The 17,363-nt window shown below is 41.5% G+C and overlaps 1 protein-coding gene across 4 annotated transcripts in view; it reads right to left on the bottom strand.

Annotated features, from left to right (window-relative positions):
• ankrd27 (ankyrin repeat domain 27 (VPS9 domain)) overlaps nt 1-17,363 on the bottom strand; it is a 100,596-nt gene that overhangs the window by 74,005 nt on the left and 9,228 nt on the right. For all 4 annotated transcript variants that reach the window (XM_038806561.1, XM_038806558.1, XM_038806560.1 and 1 more), the window contains exons 3-10: nt 10,952-11,074; nt 10,051-10,207; nt 9,012-9,166; nt 7,495-7,554; nt 7,329-7,382; nt 6,545-6,610; nt 6,199-6,275; nt 2,903-3,024 (exon numbers count right to left, since the gene is read on the bottom strand). In XM_038806561.1, coding sequence (XP_038662489.1) covers nt 2,903-3,024; nt 6,199-6,275; nt 6,545-6,610; nt 7,329-7,382; nt 7,495-7,554; nt 9,012-9,166; nt 10,051-10,207; nt 10,952-11,074 — 814 coding nt within the window. The remainder of the gene's footprint in view (nt 1-2,902; nt 3,025-6,198; nt 6,276-6,544; nt 6,611-7,328; nt 7,383-7,494; nt 7,555-9,011; nt 9,167-10,050; nt 10,208-10,951; nt 11,075-17,363) is intronic.

Here is a 17,363-nt window from a genome sequence, read left to right as displayed (position 1 = left end):
ATTGATGCCATTATTTACATCATGCTATAATTTCCTGGGACTTATGTACTGCTCCACTTTCCCTTGCCAAGCGATTAATAATCATAGCTTTGAAGGCCCTACCCCATAACCCCCCATCCACAACAATTAAAATCAGTAGTAATCAGGAATTTGTTAAATTTACAGTACTGCACTGCGATTGCTACTTAAATAAAAACTTGGTTATTTTTAAATAAGACTTCTCGCAATTATGATATAAATAAATATAATAAAGATTTTAAAATACTATCCATTCAAGTTGATTGCTGAACTTTTACACAATCTTGGTAATCAAAGACTCTTTGGCTATTACTATTTGTAAGAATAAACATTAAAGTTATCGTAATGTTAATTTTGAAATAATGTATGCTAATCATAATGTATGCTAATCTTCTTGTTCCATTGGGGGAAAAAACACCAATATGCTAACACTATACTTACTGGTATTTGCTCCTCATTAATTTTAATCATTTTTTCACCAATTTGATTAGCGAATAACATTTATCTCATTGATAGATTTATTTATTGTTTTAACTCATAACCAAAGATAATGCATGAAGTAATGTGGGCACAATGTCAGAATGGGTATAGATGTTAGGGGTATAGATGTCGGATTTCTTGGGTTACAGCAGGGGTGGGCAAACTACGGCCCGCGGGCCGCATGCGGCCCGCCAAAGGTCTTTATGTGGCCCACCAAGTCATTAAAAAAAAATTGTTTTTTTTGTTAAGGTTAATGGAGAGGGGGGGGGGGGGGGGGGGGGGGGGGGGGGCGGCTGTTGGGTTACTTACTGGTATAGGGTGGATACGTTGACTTGAGTAGGGTGATCATTGCTCGGCACAACATCGAGGGCCGAAGGGCCTGTTCTGTGCTGTACTGTTCTATGTTCTGTGTTCTGTATGAGGCGCCCAGAATCATAACTGGGTGAAGTAATTATTTTACTTAATATACTATGCGGCCCTTTAAAATTGTGAATTTCTGAATGTGGCCCTTGCACGGAAAAGTTTGCCCACCCCTGGGTTACAGCATCAGACGAAGCACCTATTTGTATGCATGCAAATGTTTCTATATAGGATAACTAGTAGAACTGCAGTTTGCCTCATTGTATGTTATGGATTGATTTTTTATTATTAGGTGTATTTAATATAAAAAATATAGTACAGCACATGAAGCAAATTAGGCTCAACATCCTAGCCCACAGTCATAAAACAAAAACCAGAATCTGTGTATATAAATATGTATTTGTCTCTCGTTATTTACATCTCTATGGAACAGATGTAGAATAAGTTTAGTTAAAAAATATAAATGCTTTTAAGTGACACAAGTGCAGAAAAACTAGAGTCTGATACTTAGCTTAGATAGTGCCCCACAATGTACTACTTTGTTGATTCATTGGAGATTGTGGGCAGGATTCTCCCGTACCCGGCGGGGCAGGGGGTTCCGGCGGGAAATAGTGGCGTGAACCACTCCGGCGTTGGCCCGCCCCAAAGGTGCGGAATCCTCTGCCCCTTCAGGGACTAGGCCGGCGCCATAGTGGTTTGCGTCCCGCCAGCTGGCGTGGAAGGCATTTGGCGCCGCGCCAGCCAGGGCTGAAGGGACTCCACCGGCCAGCGTGGGTCTGCGCATGCGCGGAAGCATCAATGGCTGCTGGCGCCAAATGCCTTCCACGCCAGCGCCGGCCTAGCTCATTCGCGGGCCGGAGAATCGTCGGGGGGGGGGGGGAGGAGGAGGAGGAGGGCGCTGCACGCGGCGCGATTCCTGCCCCTGCCGAATCAAATCTCTGGCGCAGGACAATTTCAGCGGCCGGCAGGGGCGGGATTCACGCCACCCCCCCCAGCAATTCTCCGACACGGCGAGGGGGTCGGAGAATCCAGCCCTGTGGTTCTCCCTAAATCGGACAGGACAAATCCAGACTAATCAAATAGTTGCATTCTTCAAATCCAACAATTATAGCTTAAATTTATTAATGCAGAGAGACCTCCATTCTGAAAAATAGGTACAGACCGCTGACTCAAAGGGGCACTTGGTTCGAATCTCTGGCCTCCATTACCCTGCAGATACAAGGACTTTGGCTGCACCACTTCTGATTCGCTATGGTGTACTATAAATCAATTTTCCAAGAAATTGAGTCATACGTTTGCCATTGAAAGATCAGGGGACCCAACAGTCTAATTTATGCCATTTATTGCCAACATTGTTGTTGCAGAAAGAGTCCTTGTGCTTCATATATAATATATATCCTAACGTACAAGGAGTGGCAGTCATAGTTGGGTTGTCACTCTGCTCCTTTTTACTAATACTGCATATCCTTCACCCACCTTTCGGCTCATGCAGCTCAGTGGGTTCAAGGCCTTTAGTCAAGTGCAGCAGAATCAGCCACAATCTTACGGCCCGAGTGGCCCCAGCCGCTTTGAGCATCCAGGGAGAAGACAAGTGGGTAGAACGGAGGGAGGGGTAGCAGGTGGTCAGTCGCCAGGGTCAGATGGTGGGTCAGGGGGGAGGGAGGGTTACTAGTATAGTTACCCAGGAGTTAGAAGTGGTTTTAATCCTTCTAACCGTTCCTGGGTAACTATTCTGCGAAGAGAATTGGAACCATTCAAAGCTGACAATTTAAAATTGGAGTTTTGGTTAGTTCCTAGTGCAGGGTGATTGCCCTTTAGAAGTTTGAACTTCCCGGCAATTGCTGTCGTCCTTGCGTGGGGACTTCGGGGGATCCCTTAGCCTCTTCTGGGGCACCTGCTGATACATTGCCCCAGAGATCGGAGGTTACGCACCAATGTATTCTTATAGGTATGGTGGATTATCCAAACTTGCAGATGGAATATAATATAAAGCAAAGCATGGACACTGTTTTTTTTTCCCTCCAACCATTCCTAAAGTACTGACCTCGTTGGCTTGGTGACTGCATGACTGCATGTACCACATTTCGTAAGCAGATCAGTTTAAGTTGTGGGCTCGTACACCGGTTCAGCTGACTTAACTCCCGCTTGGCACGAGGTATATTAATACTGAAATATTAAACACAGTCATCAGCTTAGAACATTGTTTGTATTATTGCCACTATATTATTACAATATTTTATTGGGTGAAAAATGTAGAGGAATAGCATTGCCATCAATGATGCAACGGTACTTTTAAAAATATCACTCTTTCATTAATACCCACTTTTACACTAATTTACTTTGAGCTTTTCATAGCAGGTATAAAACCAGCTGGCCTCCATCTAATAACGGCATCCCTACTTCACCCCTACCAGGTAAAGAACATTCTGGAGCACCAGAGATATGTTTTCTTCCCATTCATACATGAATGTGTACGGAGTCATTGCTCTTTGGCCAGAATGATGACAGACATGTGCAAGAAGCCTCACGTGGACACTTTTCTGCTCGTCTCCACTTTGCTTGGAATGCTATGGAGAGATCATCACTGTGACAGCATAGAAAGACTAACCACATGAGCCCTTGTTCAGCCACAACCAGTCACCCAGGTGGATGGAGGTTTTGAATCAGGAGTTGGTTGCCCTTTTGAGGCATTCCACTTCCTTCCATCCGTCCTGCCTCTGACTGCAGTTGAAAGCACAGATTGTGCATTTTGCTGGGATCTCAATGTTATGAGACTCACAAATCGGGAACAAATTTGCTGCAATGCAGACTTCATCAGAGAGGAGAACAAAAGTGAGTTCTTTGACATCCAGTTGCCTCAAAATTATTAAGGTGTCCCTTTAGTCGGCCACTAGTGCTGACCTTGAACTCCACCCACCCAAAAAAGACCTTCCTTCCACCTAGTAGGATTTACCTTCTCCCCTTACCCCTGTCACTAGCGAACTTACCCCCAAATCACTATTGATCCACCTAATATCACCATTCCCCGCCCCTCGATATGGTATACCTTCAGATGCCTTTCCTTCCCTCAGAGCCGACACACGTTACCACCCATGTCCATCCTGCCCAGTCCTGTTACGCGAGACAATTTTGTCTCCTTACGTGAACCACCGATGACACCTTCACCTACCAAATTCTCACCCTGGACCTGCCACCTTACCACATCCCATTACCCTCTCGAACTGTGACTGTTCTCTCCTATCCCCAGTACACTACATTCTACCCCCAGGACCTACCACTGAAGTGGCCCTTTAAGACATGCCCACTGTTATGGGCCAGGGTTTAGAGAACCCTAAAGTGTACCATGGAGTTCACCTGACCCACAGCTTTTAATATATTGTGGTATGGGGAGCACACGGCCACCTCTACAGGTGTGGTACAGCAGATATCGAAAAGTAATTTTTTTAAAAGCAAAACAATGTTTATTCTATGAACTCAAGTTAACCTGTTTAAAACATAGTGAACACCTTAGCAACCATTAATTCAAATACAACCCCCAAAGAACACAACACTAAGTAATCCTTACTTCCCTTTTAACATCCACAAGACATAAAAAAAAACCTTTTACAGAAGCACATCAGGTTTAAATTCACTACTGAGAACAGTTATCACTCTGAATTCACCAAATGATCAAGAGATAGTCTTTACATGGCAGAGAGATCAACATTACAGCTTCTCTGGCTGACTGCAGCTCCAGTACTGAAACAAAACAAAAAAAAACACAGGCACACCCAAGCTTTTCCCACACTCTGACATCACTGCAGTAACTGAGCAGACAAACATTTCTTAAAGTGACATTGTCATGACACCACCGCCTTCCCCACCCAACATTTCCCTGGACACTGCAGCTCCCCCAGCTTCCCATGTCTGCCTGCCTCCACTATCCAGCTTTCGCCAGCCTCCTTTGTTCAGCCTTGGCGCAGCATTTGCTAACGGTAGTACCATTTGCTAATGGCAATCAAGCTAAGTTATGCGAGGTCCCCAGGATGAAAGAAACATCTACAGACCTCAAAGACCTGACAGAGGTGAAGCCCTCCAGATGTACGCCACTTATGTACAGCTGCAGCACTGAACGTTCTAAATTCTCGCTGGCAGAGAACTTAACTTGGAAGGTCAACTTAATTCCAGCAAGGGGCCTTTTAATGAGCATTCAAGGGATGATATATGCAAATGTGGTTTCCAACATTGTCCGTCGGGAAGTCCAACCCTTTAGTCCACCTTGAACGTCAGGAGAACAGAATTTTTGTCCCTAATTTGGGAAAAAGTTTTGCCTCCTAGCAATTAAATGGCCACCCGCCAGGATTCCCATTGTTAGGAGTGGAATATTCTTCCCATTGTATATCGGGACTTGGTTGAACACAACAAATGGGTTTTTGTTGCAAACATGTTTGGTGTGGGATTCAAATGTTCTTGAATATTTCAAGACAGATTACAGTAAACATGTAAAAGTCATAGTTTCAGAATAAATGTAGTAATTTGCAGAATCACAATCTTGCACGGAATGAAAATCTGTACTTATTTTAGGTACAAACGCACTCCCAGAATGGGGTTAAAATTAAAATGTTGCTTACGCACATGCATGTAGAAAGATTTGTAAAGCAATTGTTAATGATATCTTAGTCAATGGAAGACATTTTTTTGGATATTTCAGAATTCATCCTTTTTTCCTTCGAGTTGCCATGTGCCACGAAGACAGGAGGCTCTCAACACACCAGAAATAAAAGAACTCACTACAGGAGAGGTATGCTGATAAACTGGTATTCCAGTTAGAGCTCCCATTCACCACACTGCCAAGTTTGTTTTTATTAAAATTACAACAACCTTATTTAGGATAGGACAGGAATACAAGGCTCATATCTGCCAATATGAAAATAGAAAATGCTAAAATACTCAGCGGGTCTGGCAGCATCTCTGGCAGTTAATGATTCAGACTGATGATCTCTCAGCAGAACCATATCTACCAAAACTCATTTTACTATTCAACTGATACAAAATAGAAGACTTTCACCATCTTTGGGTTACATTCAACGTGGGGTCTCAAGGCTGAAAGGACAACTGCACCTTTTTAGAAAGCAAAAATATATCTAATAATTGAAATAATTTACAACTATTAAATAGCAAGTTTCTCCTTTCAAGCAGAAAGCACACGTTGAATAGTGAAGGAAAGCCAATAACAAAGCTAACCTGAATGTAACACGAAACTGGATTGTCAGAAGCACCCTTAGTTAATACCCACAAATAATTCTCAGAAATTAGGATTGTACAGCCTTCCAGCAGGCACTTGAGCAGCAAAAATCTCACCTAAATTGTGACTTGATTCCCAAATCTTTTAGTTGAAGGTCTTGCAAACCTCGGGTTGTTTTATTAAAAGCGGCATCCTTCAAATAACCAGACAGCACAAACAAGTAAGGAGTGATAGCATTAACTGTACTTCATTGTTCAAAATTCTAACATTTACTTATCAAAAATATTGTTCAATTCAATGCATTTTTACCATAAATATTTATTTAAAGCAATGACATTTTTAACAATTACATGAGACCATCCGCTTTCAAACATGGAATCCAAATAATGAGGTATCAACGCGATCAAGTTACACTGCAATAGTGTCAGAAAGATAGACAAACTGAGTATGAGTAGGTCATACCTGACTGGCCTCGATGGTTCCCACACTCTTGAAGATCTGATCATGGATACCATGAAGTACATACATCTGCAGGGTTAGTGGGTTAATTATAATCACAAATAACAGTTCCAGCATTCTACTAAACATTACTAAATTATGGGCCAGAATTTTAAGTTGCTCAGGCGGGCACACACTTAACCCAGAAGTGCACGAAATCGCATGAAAGGACATCAATCGCGCGCATCCCGATGCAGCATGCACGCGCGCAATATTTTGGTTGCCAGGCACGCGCAAGAGTCAGAAGCGGAAATTTAGCCCGTTAAGGGGCTAATTGATCGCAATTTTACATAGCCCGCCTGCTTTTATGGTTGGTCGACGGGCCATTTGGCCAGGCGGCCTTTAAGTTTTAGTTTTAACCTCTATCCAACACAGGATGAAATATCAGGGCTGAAGTAACACTTTAAAAAGGTGTCTAGGGCCTGAGGTTTGTGTTGGAATGTGACAATGAGACACTGTCTGCATGGTTTTTCCATCACAATTTATTTTTCCAGCTCTGTGGCAGCTGTCCCCCAAAGGAGCCCATTAGAATCACCAACCCTCACACTCCCCTTTCCTCAGCACACGCCCTCCCCAGCAGCGCTAAACCTTTTCCAGGTTAGTTGGCCAGCCCGCATGAATTCACGGCTCGAAGCTGACCGCAGCCTGATGTACGTTTATCACCCACCAAGTGCGCGCGCCCGATGGATGAAACATTCAGGCCATGAAAAATGGTTCTAAGAGATGAAGAAAGAACCTGTTTACGTACTTCAACAGCTTGTTTCAGCAATGCCATTTGCATCTCCTGTTTGATCAAGATTTTCTAAATGCAATAGACATACCACAAAGAAAATATTGATTAGTGATGAGCAGTTTAAAACATGTGCATTTTTCTAACCTTCTAAACAGTGCGAGGAGGCAGAGTAACAACTTACCAATCGTGAATCTCTCAACAGGTACTGAAGGCATTTGGTATAGAGAGCATTTACTTCATCCTGTTTCGTTAAAAATAAAGAAAATCCATTATGTTAAGCTACAGTCCAAGTCCATTTGATGTTAGCTGTTTTAAAGTAACAGTCCACTAGCAGTTGAGCATATATAGGTTGTTCAATCCAATCTGACAAATCAGACGACTACTCAATGAGCAAGTAATACTACTCGGTCTCTGTACTGCTCAATACATCTTTCAACTTACAACTCAAACATTAGCAGAAAATCACCACTGTGATTTACATGCTGGTGGAAGGAAGGCTGGATACACCTAGCATCTTGCAAGTTACGTCAAATGTTTGGTACAGCATTCAGGCAAAAACAAATGCTACATTTTCCAACACCAGTCAAATTATTGCTGTGCATTCAATTTTCATGCATTGAGCTATGATTATTTACTATAACCTCTGCAGTAATATCACAGGAACCTGAAAACCCTTTATTTGACATATCTTACTTGTGTTTTACACCAAAACCAGTGTTGGGGAGCACGCGCTTTACAAAAATGGAGATCAGAAACAATCTATTTTTATATTACCATTACAGAGAGAAATTTGAGACAACAAAACAGAAATATTTTAAAAATTGAAAGTGGCCAACATGAAATTTACCAGACAGACACAAACCATAGGGTTGCATTATAAAGCAGACGACTAGATTAATCATAGGAAATAACAATGAGGAGTGATTGTAGAGCATAAACTGATCTAAGATTTGGGTGGCGTACTTGAACTACTCTAGTTTTGCTTCCACAATCCAAGTACTCTGAAGCTTTCAATTGGATTGGATTATAGTTTTAGAGCTGTGCAAATAATCATTACATTTTTTCTGATGATTTAAATTTTGAAAGAACCAGTTATATTTCCTGAGAAAATCACAGAGAATACAGGGTAAACAAAGATATGGAAGTAGAAAACTAGTGTATCTTCAGATCCACCAAACCACAGCATTCCCACCCAAGTGTGTGATTAGAAAAGGGGAAACAGTCCCAAAACATTGTAGTGGGCAATGGTGCATGGAAGGGGAGGAGCATCCTGGGTTTGGTGGCACTAGTTTACACGTTTCCAAGATGTTGGTGCAAATATTGAATTAAATGCATAATTTAGACCTAAACATCAATATGTGAGACTCACATCCTATGTCTCTGTCCCAGCTGCCACTAATAATGTACATTTTCTAAATGTATCCAAATTTGCTAAATTGTATGAAGAAAGATACTGCCACCCTGTTTCTTTCTCTGATTAGTCCTCAACTTGTTAAAACAAGATGTACGTGTACATCAATGCAATATTTTCCATGAAGAACTTTGTGGTATTCCAAGACAGGGTCACAACCTACCCCAACACAAGAAAGAGAAATAATGATGTCCTTCACCTCCCAAATTAACCTCAACAGTGAAACTGCAAAATAAACCAGACCCATATCACAAGAGGAAATGGACCACAAAATAACAGTTACTAACTATATGATGCCGTAGACTTTTCATTTCAAGCTCTTTAAAGGAGTTTCGGAAAGCCTCAATGTACTTATCAACTTTGGATAACTGTCGACCTAAAAACTCTTTAGCATCCTCAAAGTTTTTCAGGCAGTAGGAATCCACTGGAGATGGATTTTCATCTGAAAATAAAAAAAGGTTTTGGCACAGATAAGCACATGTAAAATGCACCAAATAGACAGAACAATGCAATAGTATCATGCATTCATTGAACTTTTATTTTTTTTAATTCAAAGGATGTAGGCTTTGCCGACGAGCCCAGCATTCACTGCCCATCCTCAATTGCCTTTGGGAAGGTGGTGGTGAGCTGCCTTGTTGAACCGCTGCAGTCCATCTGGTGTAGGTACACCCATAGTGCTGTTGGTGGGGTGTGGGCACAGTTCACATGCAGGTGGGGTGAGCTCCAGCAGTGTACCTTGTGGATGATGCACACTGCTGCTACTGTGCGTTGGTGGTGAGGGAGTGATTGTTTGTGGAAGGGATGCCAATCAGGCAGGCTGCTTTGTCCTGCATGGTGTTGAGTTTCTGGAGTGTTGTTGGGGTGACATTCATCAAGGCAAGGGAAGAATATTCCATCACACTCCTGATTTGGGCCTTGTAGATTGTGGACAAGCTTTGGGGTTGCGGGTCAGCAAGGGAGATACTTTCTGCAGGATACCTAGCTTCCGACCTGCTCCTGCAGCCATAATAGCTATATGGCTAGCCCAGTTCAGTTTCTGGTCAATGGTAACCCCCAGGATGTTGATAGTGGGTGATTCAGTGATGGAAATGTTTTGAGCGCGAAGCAGAAGCGGTTGGTCATTGCCTAGCACTTGTGGCTCAAATGTTACTTGCCATTTATCAGCCCAAGTCTGGACATCGACCAAGTCTTGCTGCATTTGGACATGGACCACCTTCCTCCAAAGTTAGCTTTCAGATCCAGGCCTCTTATGCATACACAAGAACATGCTCATCATTTATGAACTGAAAATAGGCAAGGAAAGCATACAGATTTTCATTCACTTACCCAGGCTGGAACCCTTTTCCAATGGTCGAGCAATACATAAGATACTGAAACTTTCCTCTTTCTCAGTGTAGAAAGTTTCTTCAAAAAGGATTCGTATCGCACATGGCGAGCTAAAACCAACACCCAAACTAACTAGGTTCCCTCGGATGGTTACTTCCTGGAATTGCAAATTATTTAAAGGGAAGGAAAAAAAGGGATGTTTAAACAGTGAATGAAAACTTCCAAAGTTAGCTACAACTACACACCATAAGAACATATTTACAATATCAACAACAACTTATATTGATATAGCAGCTTTAACATAATGAAATATCCAAGGTACTAGACAGGAGCATTACAAAACTAAGTATGACACCAAGCCACATAAGGAGACATTAGGTCAAATCACCAAAAGCTTGGTCAAAGGTTTTAACGTGTTTCGAAAAGCGGAAAACAAGGCAGAGAGCTAGAGACATGTATTCTAGCTCATTTCCAGAGCTTGGGGCCTTTGCAACTTAGGTAACGGGCACCAATGGTGGCACTATTAAAATTGGGATACACAGGTGGCCAGAATTAGAGGAGCGAGATATTTCAGAGGGCTGTGGTGCGGGAGATTATAGAGATGGGAGGAATAAGGCCACCGAAGAATTTGAAAACAAGGATGAGAAATTTAAAGTCACAGCATTTCTGTTGTTGACCACCACATCTTATTTTCATTAGTCTAAATCAATACTGCAGATCAAGGGGAATTTTTCCCCAGCATTCTTTAGTGCAGTTAACATTGGTTAATTTTTCGTTATTTTTCTTGTATGCAAGAGGTAAAGACGTTGCAAAAAAAACAAAACTCACTCAGGATGAAAATATTTACGGTAAACATAACAGGATAGAAAAAGGAGTACAGCATATTAAAAGAACCACTTGCCCTTCCATTCAATGTTCGGTAACTACTATTGGTAGTATCATCCACAGGCTGCAAGATGTAAGACTCAAAATGGGCAGCAGCAAGGCTCCCTTGTGACAGACTGCCTCTGCATGGCACCAATACCTAATGTTTAATCAATATTTAATGTTATTGTATTCGGAAAGAAAACCTTAACCACTAAAACTAGAAAAAAGAGAATATTTACATTTATAGGACAAACATGCAGTGGAACTAGGCCAAGAAGCATTGAAAAAAAAACTTTAACTTTTCCCCAAAATACATACGATACAGACAATTCACACTCTATGTACAATATCCTAAATGGTCTTGTATATCATACACGCTTGCTGTACTGCCAGTAACCGAATTATTTTCTATTAGTATCATGTTATTCCCACACAAAAATACTACATGCAACTGAAAGCTATTTAAATTACCTCTTATTACTCCCTTTGAGTTCCCAATTTGTATTTCCAAGGTTTTATCTCGTCAAAGTTATTGGAAGGAACAATCCTTCAATTCTGAATGCCTCTTCAGCCCTCAAGTGGATTCCCGACTGCTGCTGTATTTGAAATTTTCATCTTGGTGTTCAATACATGGGGGGAAATTTTCTGGCCGTGTCCTCCCCAAGACCGGGCACTTCTGGTCCATCAAATTTTCCGTCCTGCCCGCAACAATTCCCACAGTGAGCAGGACCAGAACATTTACAACTGTATGTTTTAACTCTTGCTGCCATTTTGTTTGCTATTGATGTAATTCAGCCTAGTCCACAGATCAATGTAATCTAAGAAGTATTTTCTTTCCTAACACTCAACCAACCAACAGGATGGGAAAAGTGGCCTTACAGGTTGCTGTTTAATAACAAGTGCAAGAATGGTACAAGCCCCTCACATTTGCTGACCAATCAAATGGGATATTCAAGGCACCCAGTTTCTGATTCAAGTTGTACCCTGCACACTTAGAATTCACCAGCTGCCATCTTCCAGGGTAGATCTAGTATTCGGCTCCCCAACTTTGATTTAACACATGGAAATTGATACAAGAATTTACATTTCTCAGCCAGCCTTGGCTTTTAACTGTGGACTGATTTTTTTGTAAGAGATAATAGGGTCAACACAAGCCTTCACACATATGTGCCACAAACTCTGCACACTGGCAAATTTTCATAGTACTATCATCATGCTTCGTAGCTAGTCTTCCGAATAATTTTACCGCTGTACAAATATTTTCCATTCAAAGTATAGTAAAATACTACAACATGAATCTAGTCAGGTTGTACTAAAGTGCTTTGCTTAACATCTTCATGCACAATATATTGTCATTGTTTATGTTTTACTGCGGCAGTGTTTTAAGTCTATCGCCTTCGTGGACAACTGTCTATCACATGGACTCTCACGGGCCTGATATAAAGTTTAAATCAATGTTACTATATTTTGCAAATATCTTACGTTGTTTGTACTACAATATCTTGGTACTTGGACAATATATTCACCAATGAGATAAAAGTACTTCAAGCAAACCTCAAAGTCTCCAACTTTCAAATAACGCAAACCTAGTTGGTTGATGGTACATCGGTCCCTTTCATGCTCTCAGCGTATGGGAAGCAAGTTCCTCCAATTCTTCATCGTTCAGGTGATTTGCTATGCCTTTTAGCACAACTAGCTGTCCATCCTCCCTGCTTCAGAGTGTGGATTTAATAGACAATTTCTCCTACCATTTTCAAATTAAATAAGAGGCCATTCTAGCTGCTGGGTTGATTCAACTGACCTTCACCGTTTTAGTTTTAAGTAGCCAGTGAGGCCTAACATCCCACAAACTGGCTTGCCTAGCTTTAATACACATGTACAATGCCTAGTCTGTGACGTCTTTCTAAATTCATTCAAATTTGCTGTATTCAAAAACACTCAAAACACAACTAATCTCCAATTCCTTTTGTTAAAGAAAGCAAGATGAAAAAAATCAAAATGTGGCCCAACAGTCAATTTTTATAGAGTAAGAATGTTAACGAGATATAATTCTCAAAAGAACTTGAGCAATATATAACAAACAGAATATGGATTAGATGCACAATTCATGTGGGTTAGATTCATCATTCATAGTTAACATGGAGATAAGTTATTCTCACATGGCAAATACCAATAAAGTAAAGGCAATAAATCCCCTCACAGCAATAGAGAAAATAAAAAGTAAGTGACCTTCAGCCATTGATACACTTTTGTGCAAAGGTTTGAAGAACAGCAAACACAGGCAGAGAGCAGCATCCTACTTGGCCTGCTTGCCCAAGTGTGAGAGATGGTATAAAGGTAGGGGAGGGGACAGAAAACAAAAATCAATTTTATTACAAGGGAGTAGCGATTCTTCTGATGCGGAATAGTCCATTTCTGTCATGTCCCAAAGCCACTTAAATGCAACAGTGGTAACAGTGGTTGGTCCATTGCTGTAATGCAGCAAATTGACTGAAATAAATGTTGAGGCATAAATATTACAGTCATTGTTCACACACAAGAATGCGGCTTCACATTGTTCACTTTAGCAGGAAGAACAGAAAAGTAGAATATTAATTAAATGGAGAGGGACTGCAGAATGCTGCAGTGGAGGGATCTTCATGTCTTTAGAATGAAGTCACAAAATGTTATTAATTAAGAAAGAAAATGGAATGCTGGCCTTTAATGGAAGGGGGCTGGAGTAAGGCAAGGTAAAGTCGCTATCGTCCCAGATGACCAGAAGTTGCTTTCCCCTTAGAGGGGGAAAGCTGGCTGGTGGTGGTTTAACCTGAGGATCGCCACACCTCAGACAAGGGGCAAGGTGGAGAAGGCAGGCCTTCATGAATAACCTCAGCCGGTATGGAAATTGAATCCATGCTGCTGGCCTTGCTCTGCATCACGAACCAGCTATTTAGTCAGCCCCCCCACAAAAGGATGGAGTATAAAAATAAGGAAGCCTTGCTACAACTGTACAGGACATTGGCGAGATGGCAGCTGGAGTACCGTATACTGTTTTGGTAGGATTTACTTGAATTGGAAGCAGTTCAGAGAAGGTACACTGGCCTGATTCCCGAGATGAAGGGGCTGTCTTCCAGAGGAACGGTTGAGCAGGTTGGACCTATACTCATTGAAGTTTAGAAGGATGATAATTGATCTTATTGAAACTCAAGATCCTGAGGTAGTTTGACAGGGTAGAGGCTGGGAGGATGTTTCTTTTCATGTGGGAATCTAGGAAGTACAGTTTAAAAATAAGGCGGCTCCCAGTCAAAATGACGAAGAGAAGGAATTTCTTCACCGAGATCATTAGTCTTTGGAATTCTCTTCAGGGAGCAATGGAGGTCAGTGAATGTAGTAAAGCTGGAGCTGGATAGGTTTTTGATTGACTGGGGAGTCTTGTGAAGAATAGGCGATTAAGTGCTGTTAAGGCTACAATCAGGTCAGCCATCATCTTATTGAATGATGCAGCTGACCCGATGGGCTGAATGGCCTACTCTTCTTAATATATTTAATAAAATAATATTCATCCATTTCAGAAAGTTTGCTCAAAAAGTATTGTTTTCTTCTATTTCTAAAGTCTCTTCTATGCATTTATCTTTTTTGGTCATCTCCCAACATTAAATTTATGATGTTTATGATATTTGCTCACGATAATAATAATAATCTTTATTATTGTCACAAGTAGGCTCACATTAATACTGCACTGATTATGGACGATAAGGGAATAGTGTAGATGGACTTTAGAGGGGTTTCACAGGACGGCGCAACATCGTGGGCCGAAGGGCCTATACTGCGCTGTAATGTTCTATGTTCTATGATGTTAGTGAAAATTCCCGAGTTGACACACTCTGGCGCCTGTTCGGGTACACTGGGGGAAAAATTCAGGATGTCCAATTCACCTAACAGCATGTCTTTCGGGACTTGTGGGACAAAACCGGAGCACCCGGAGGAATCCCACTCAGACACAGGGAGAACATGGGGACTCTGCAGCGACAGGACTCAAACCCAGGTCCCTTGCACTGTGAAACAACAGCATTAACCACTGCTCTACCGTGCCATGAAAGCAATCCTTTACTCCCACTACATCAAAAGCAATTATAAATCATATATGCGAGGGAAATTTTTTTTTCCCTCTGTCACCTCCCATGGACCTGCAAACATTTTTGAAGCTGTGTTCAAGCAGGAACTCGTTTCTCCACCACTATTATCTCTCGTCTTCCTGTCTGTTATCACACAAGGGTTGCCATGGTGAAGACTGGGTTTTGTTTTATTTCTTCATAGGATGTGGGCTTCGCTGGTTGGGCCAGCATTTATTGCCCATTCCTAATTGCCCTTGAACTGAGTGACTTGTTAGGCCATTTCAGAAGTCATTTAAGAGTCAACCACATTCCTGAATCTGGAGTCACATGTAGGCCAGACAAGGCTGTCAGATTTCCTTCACTGAAGTACATGAGTGAACCAGGTGGGTTTGACAATGGTTTCATGGTTAGTATTAGGCTAATGATGATAAGGACAGTCTCTCAGGATCACAATGAGAAATAAAACTTTATGATGCATCCCTGTGTCATGCCCAAAAAGTGACATACATTTATTCATAGGCAGGGACCGGTTCTCTGCAAATGAAAGGAATATGTTCAAGCCTTGGGCATCTTTTGAATTACCGAAGAGCTTGGAGGATCCTATAATTCCCATTGTATTCTCCATGGCAATACCTCACCTAATGAGAAGTGACTTGCCAACCAATCAGCATTCTTTTCTTCAATAGTATAAATTGTTTTGCCAGGTTGCAATTTGACATTCATGCATTTGTCTAAATGAGTTCAAGACAAAAAGCTTTGGCAACATGTCCTTCTTTTCAACAATTAAAAATCACATGGAGCACAAGATTGCTTCAAATTTCCTCCTTTTCAATGGGATTTCTGCTGATTTTTTATTTTAGTTAACCATCTGATAATATCGGAGCCAGGTTTTTTTCTTTGCTGCTACAGATTTAAATATGCTGTGACATCGCTCACATTTAAAGTGAGACTTTATACACAAAACTGCTGTTGGTTGACAGAAACCTTTAGAAAGTCCTCTTCTTCTTCAGTCTGTGTAAAGGCAGGTCCATGGCAATTATTCACTGACCCGCAGCAAACTATCCCAATTTTTACTCAGAGCCTCCCTCCTCACCCTACCTAGGGTCTACCTCAGCCAGAACATGAATCAAACCCAATGCGATTGGCATGAATCATATCCATATGCTAACCATCTAAACTAACCAGTCCCCCAGATAAATCTACCTATGATGAAAACAATTGAAGCTTGATGGGGGTTGTGGAAGAGGGCAACCTGGATGAAGCCAAATCGTACAGCTAAGCGTTCAAGGGTTAGGTTCCAATAACATGTATGGTTGGTAAAAACAAGGATAGCAGGGATATGACTGCAATTTTTAAAATGTAATTAAGGGATAATTTATTATCCAATTAGGCAAGTTATTTATAGTGGATAGAGATGGTATGAATGGAAATCATATTTGTAAAACTGTAAATATAAATGTTGAACACTTTGCCTTACTGGAACAAACTGTTGGGGGAAATGGTGAATACCAATGGTCCTTTTATAAGGAACTGGTCAAGTTCCTCAAAGCAGAAGATATTTCCAGTAATATTGGCCATATTTCTAGTTTGCCAATTTTCTGATGAATCAGGGACAATAGTGCACTCGCTCAGACTCACTGTTTACCTCAGAAGCCAGAATAGTTTAGAGATTGCATAATGAATTTTCACCTGCCCCAGGAGAGCAAATTTCAGGGGTGGGGCGAAGGAGTAGGGGCGAAGGGGTAGGGCTGGGCCAACTTGAGGGACCTGATGCTTTCCCCTCATCCTTCCTTATATCTTTGCAGCCTATGTTTAAATATACCTGGGATTGAAGAATTAAAGGTCCTGATATTTACAGGTAGGTGGGGAGGTGCAGAGGAAATCTGAAGTCTGGGGAAAACCAAGATAGATCAGGAATATAGAATTTCTGAATTTGACCATGGAACCTCATTATAATTTTTTATCCCATTTCCCTTCCACCATTTGGCTAAATTGACTGGCCTCCAGCTGCAACAAGGCCACAGGGATTTGGACAGACCCGGGCAATCTTGAACACAAGGCGGGCAAGAGATTATGATTGAACAAAGTTCAATCGCAAGATATGGGATATGATGTATAGAGGGGACTGGAGGTCACTCACAGGGCACGTTAGAAAGCAATATTTAATCCACAGGAAGAGATATAAAAAGTACTGAACTTCTTGGGGAAAGTTCCAGCAATTGGGAAGTGAGACTTGGGGGTGGTGGGCATTTTTCAACATGGCAGAAACATTGCTGCTCCTCAAGGAATTCTGTAAAAGGAACTGGTCTTCTTTAGCCAACCGCTCCCGCCTTCGTCTCTCTCACTTCCAGG

This window comes from Scyliorhinus canicula, chromosome 9 (genome assembly GCF_902713615.1).
Source record: "Scyliorhinus canicula chromosome 9, sScyCan1.1, whole genome shotgun sequence".
NCBI lineage: Eukaryota > Metazoa > Chordata > Chondrichthyes > Carcharhiniformes > Scyliorhinidae > Scyliorhinus > Scyliorhinus canicula.
This window is presented reverse-complemented; position numbering and strand designations above follow the sequence as displayed.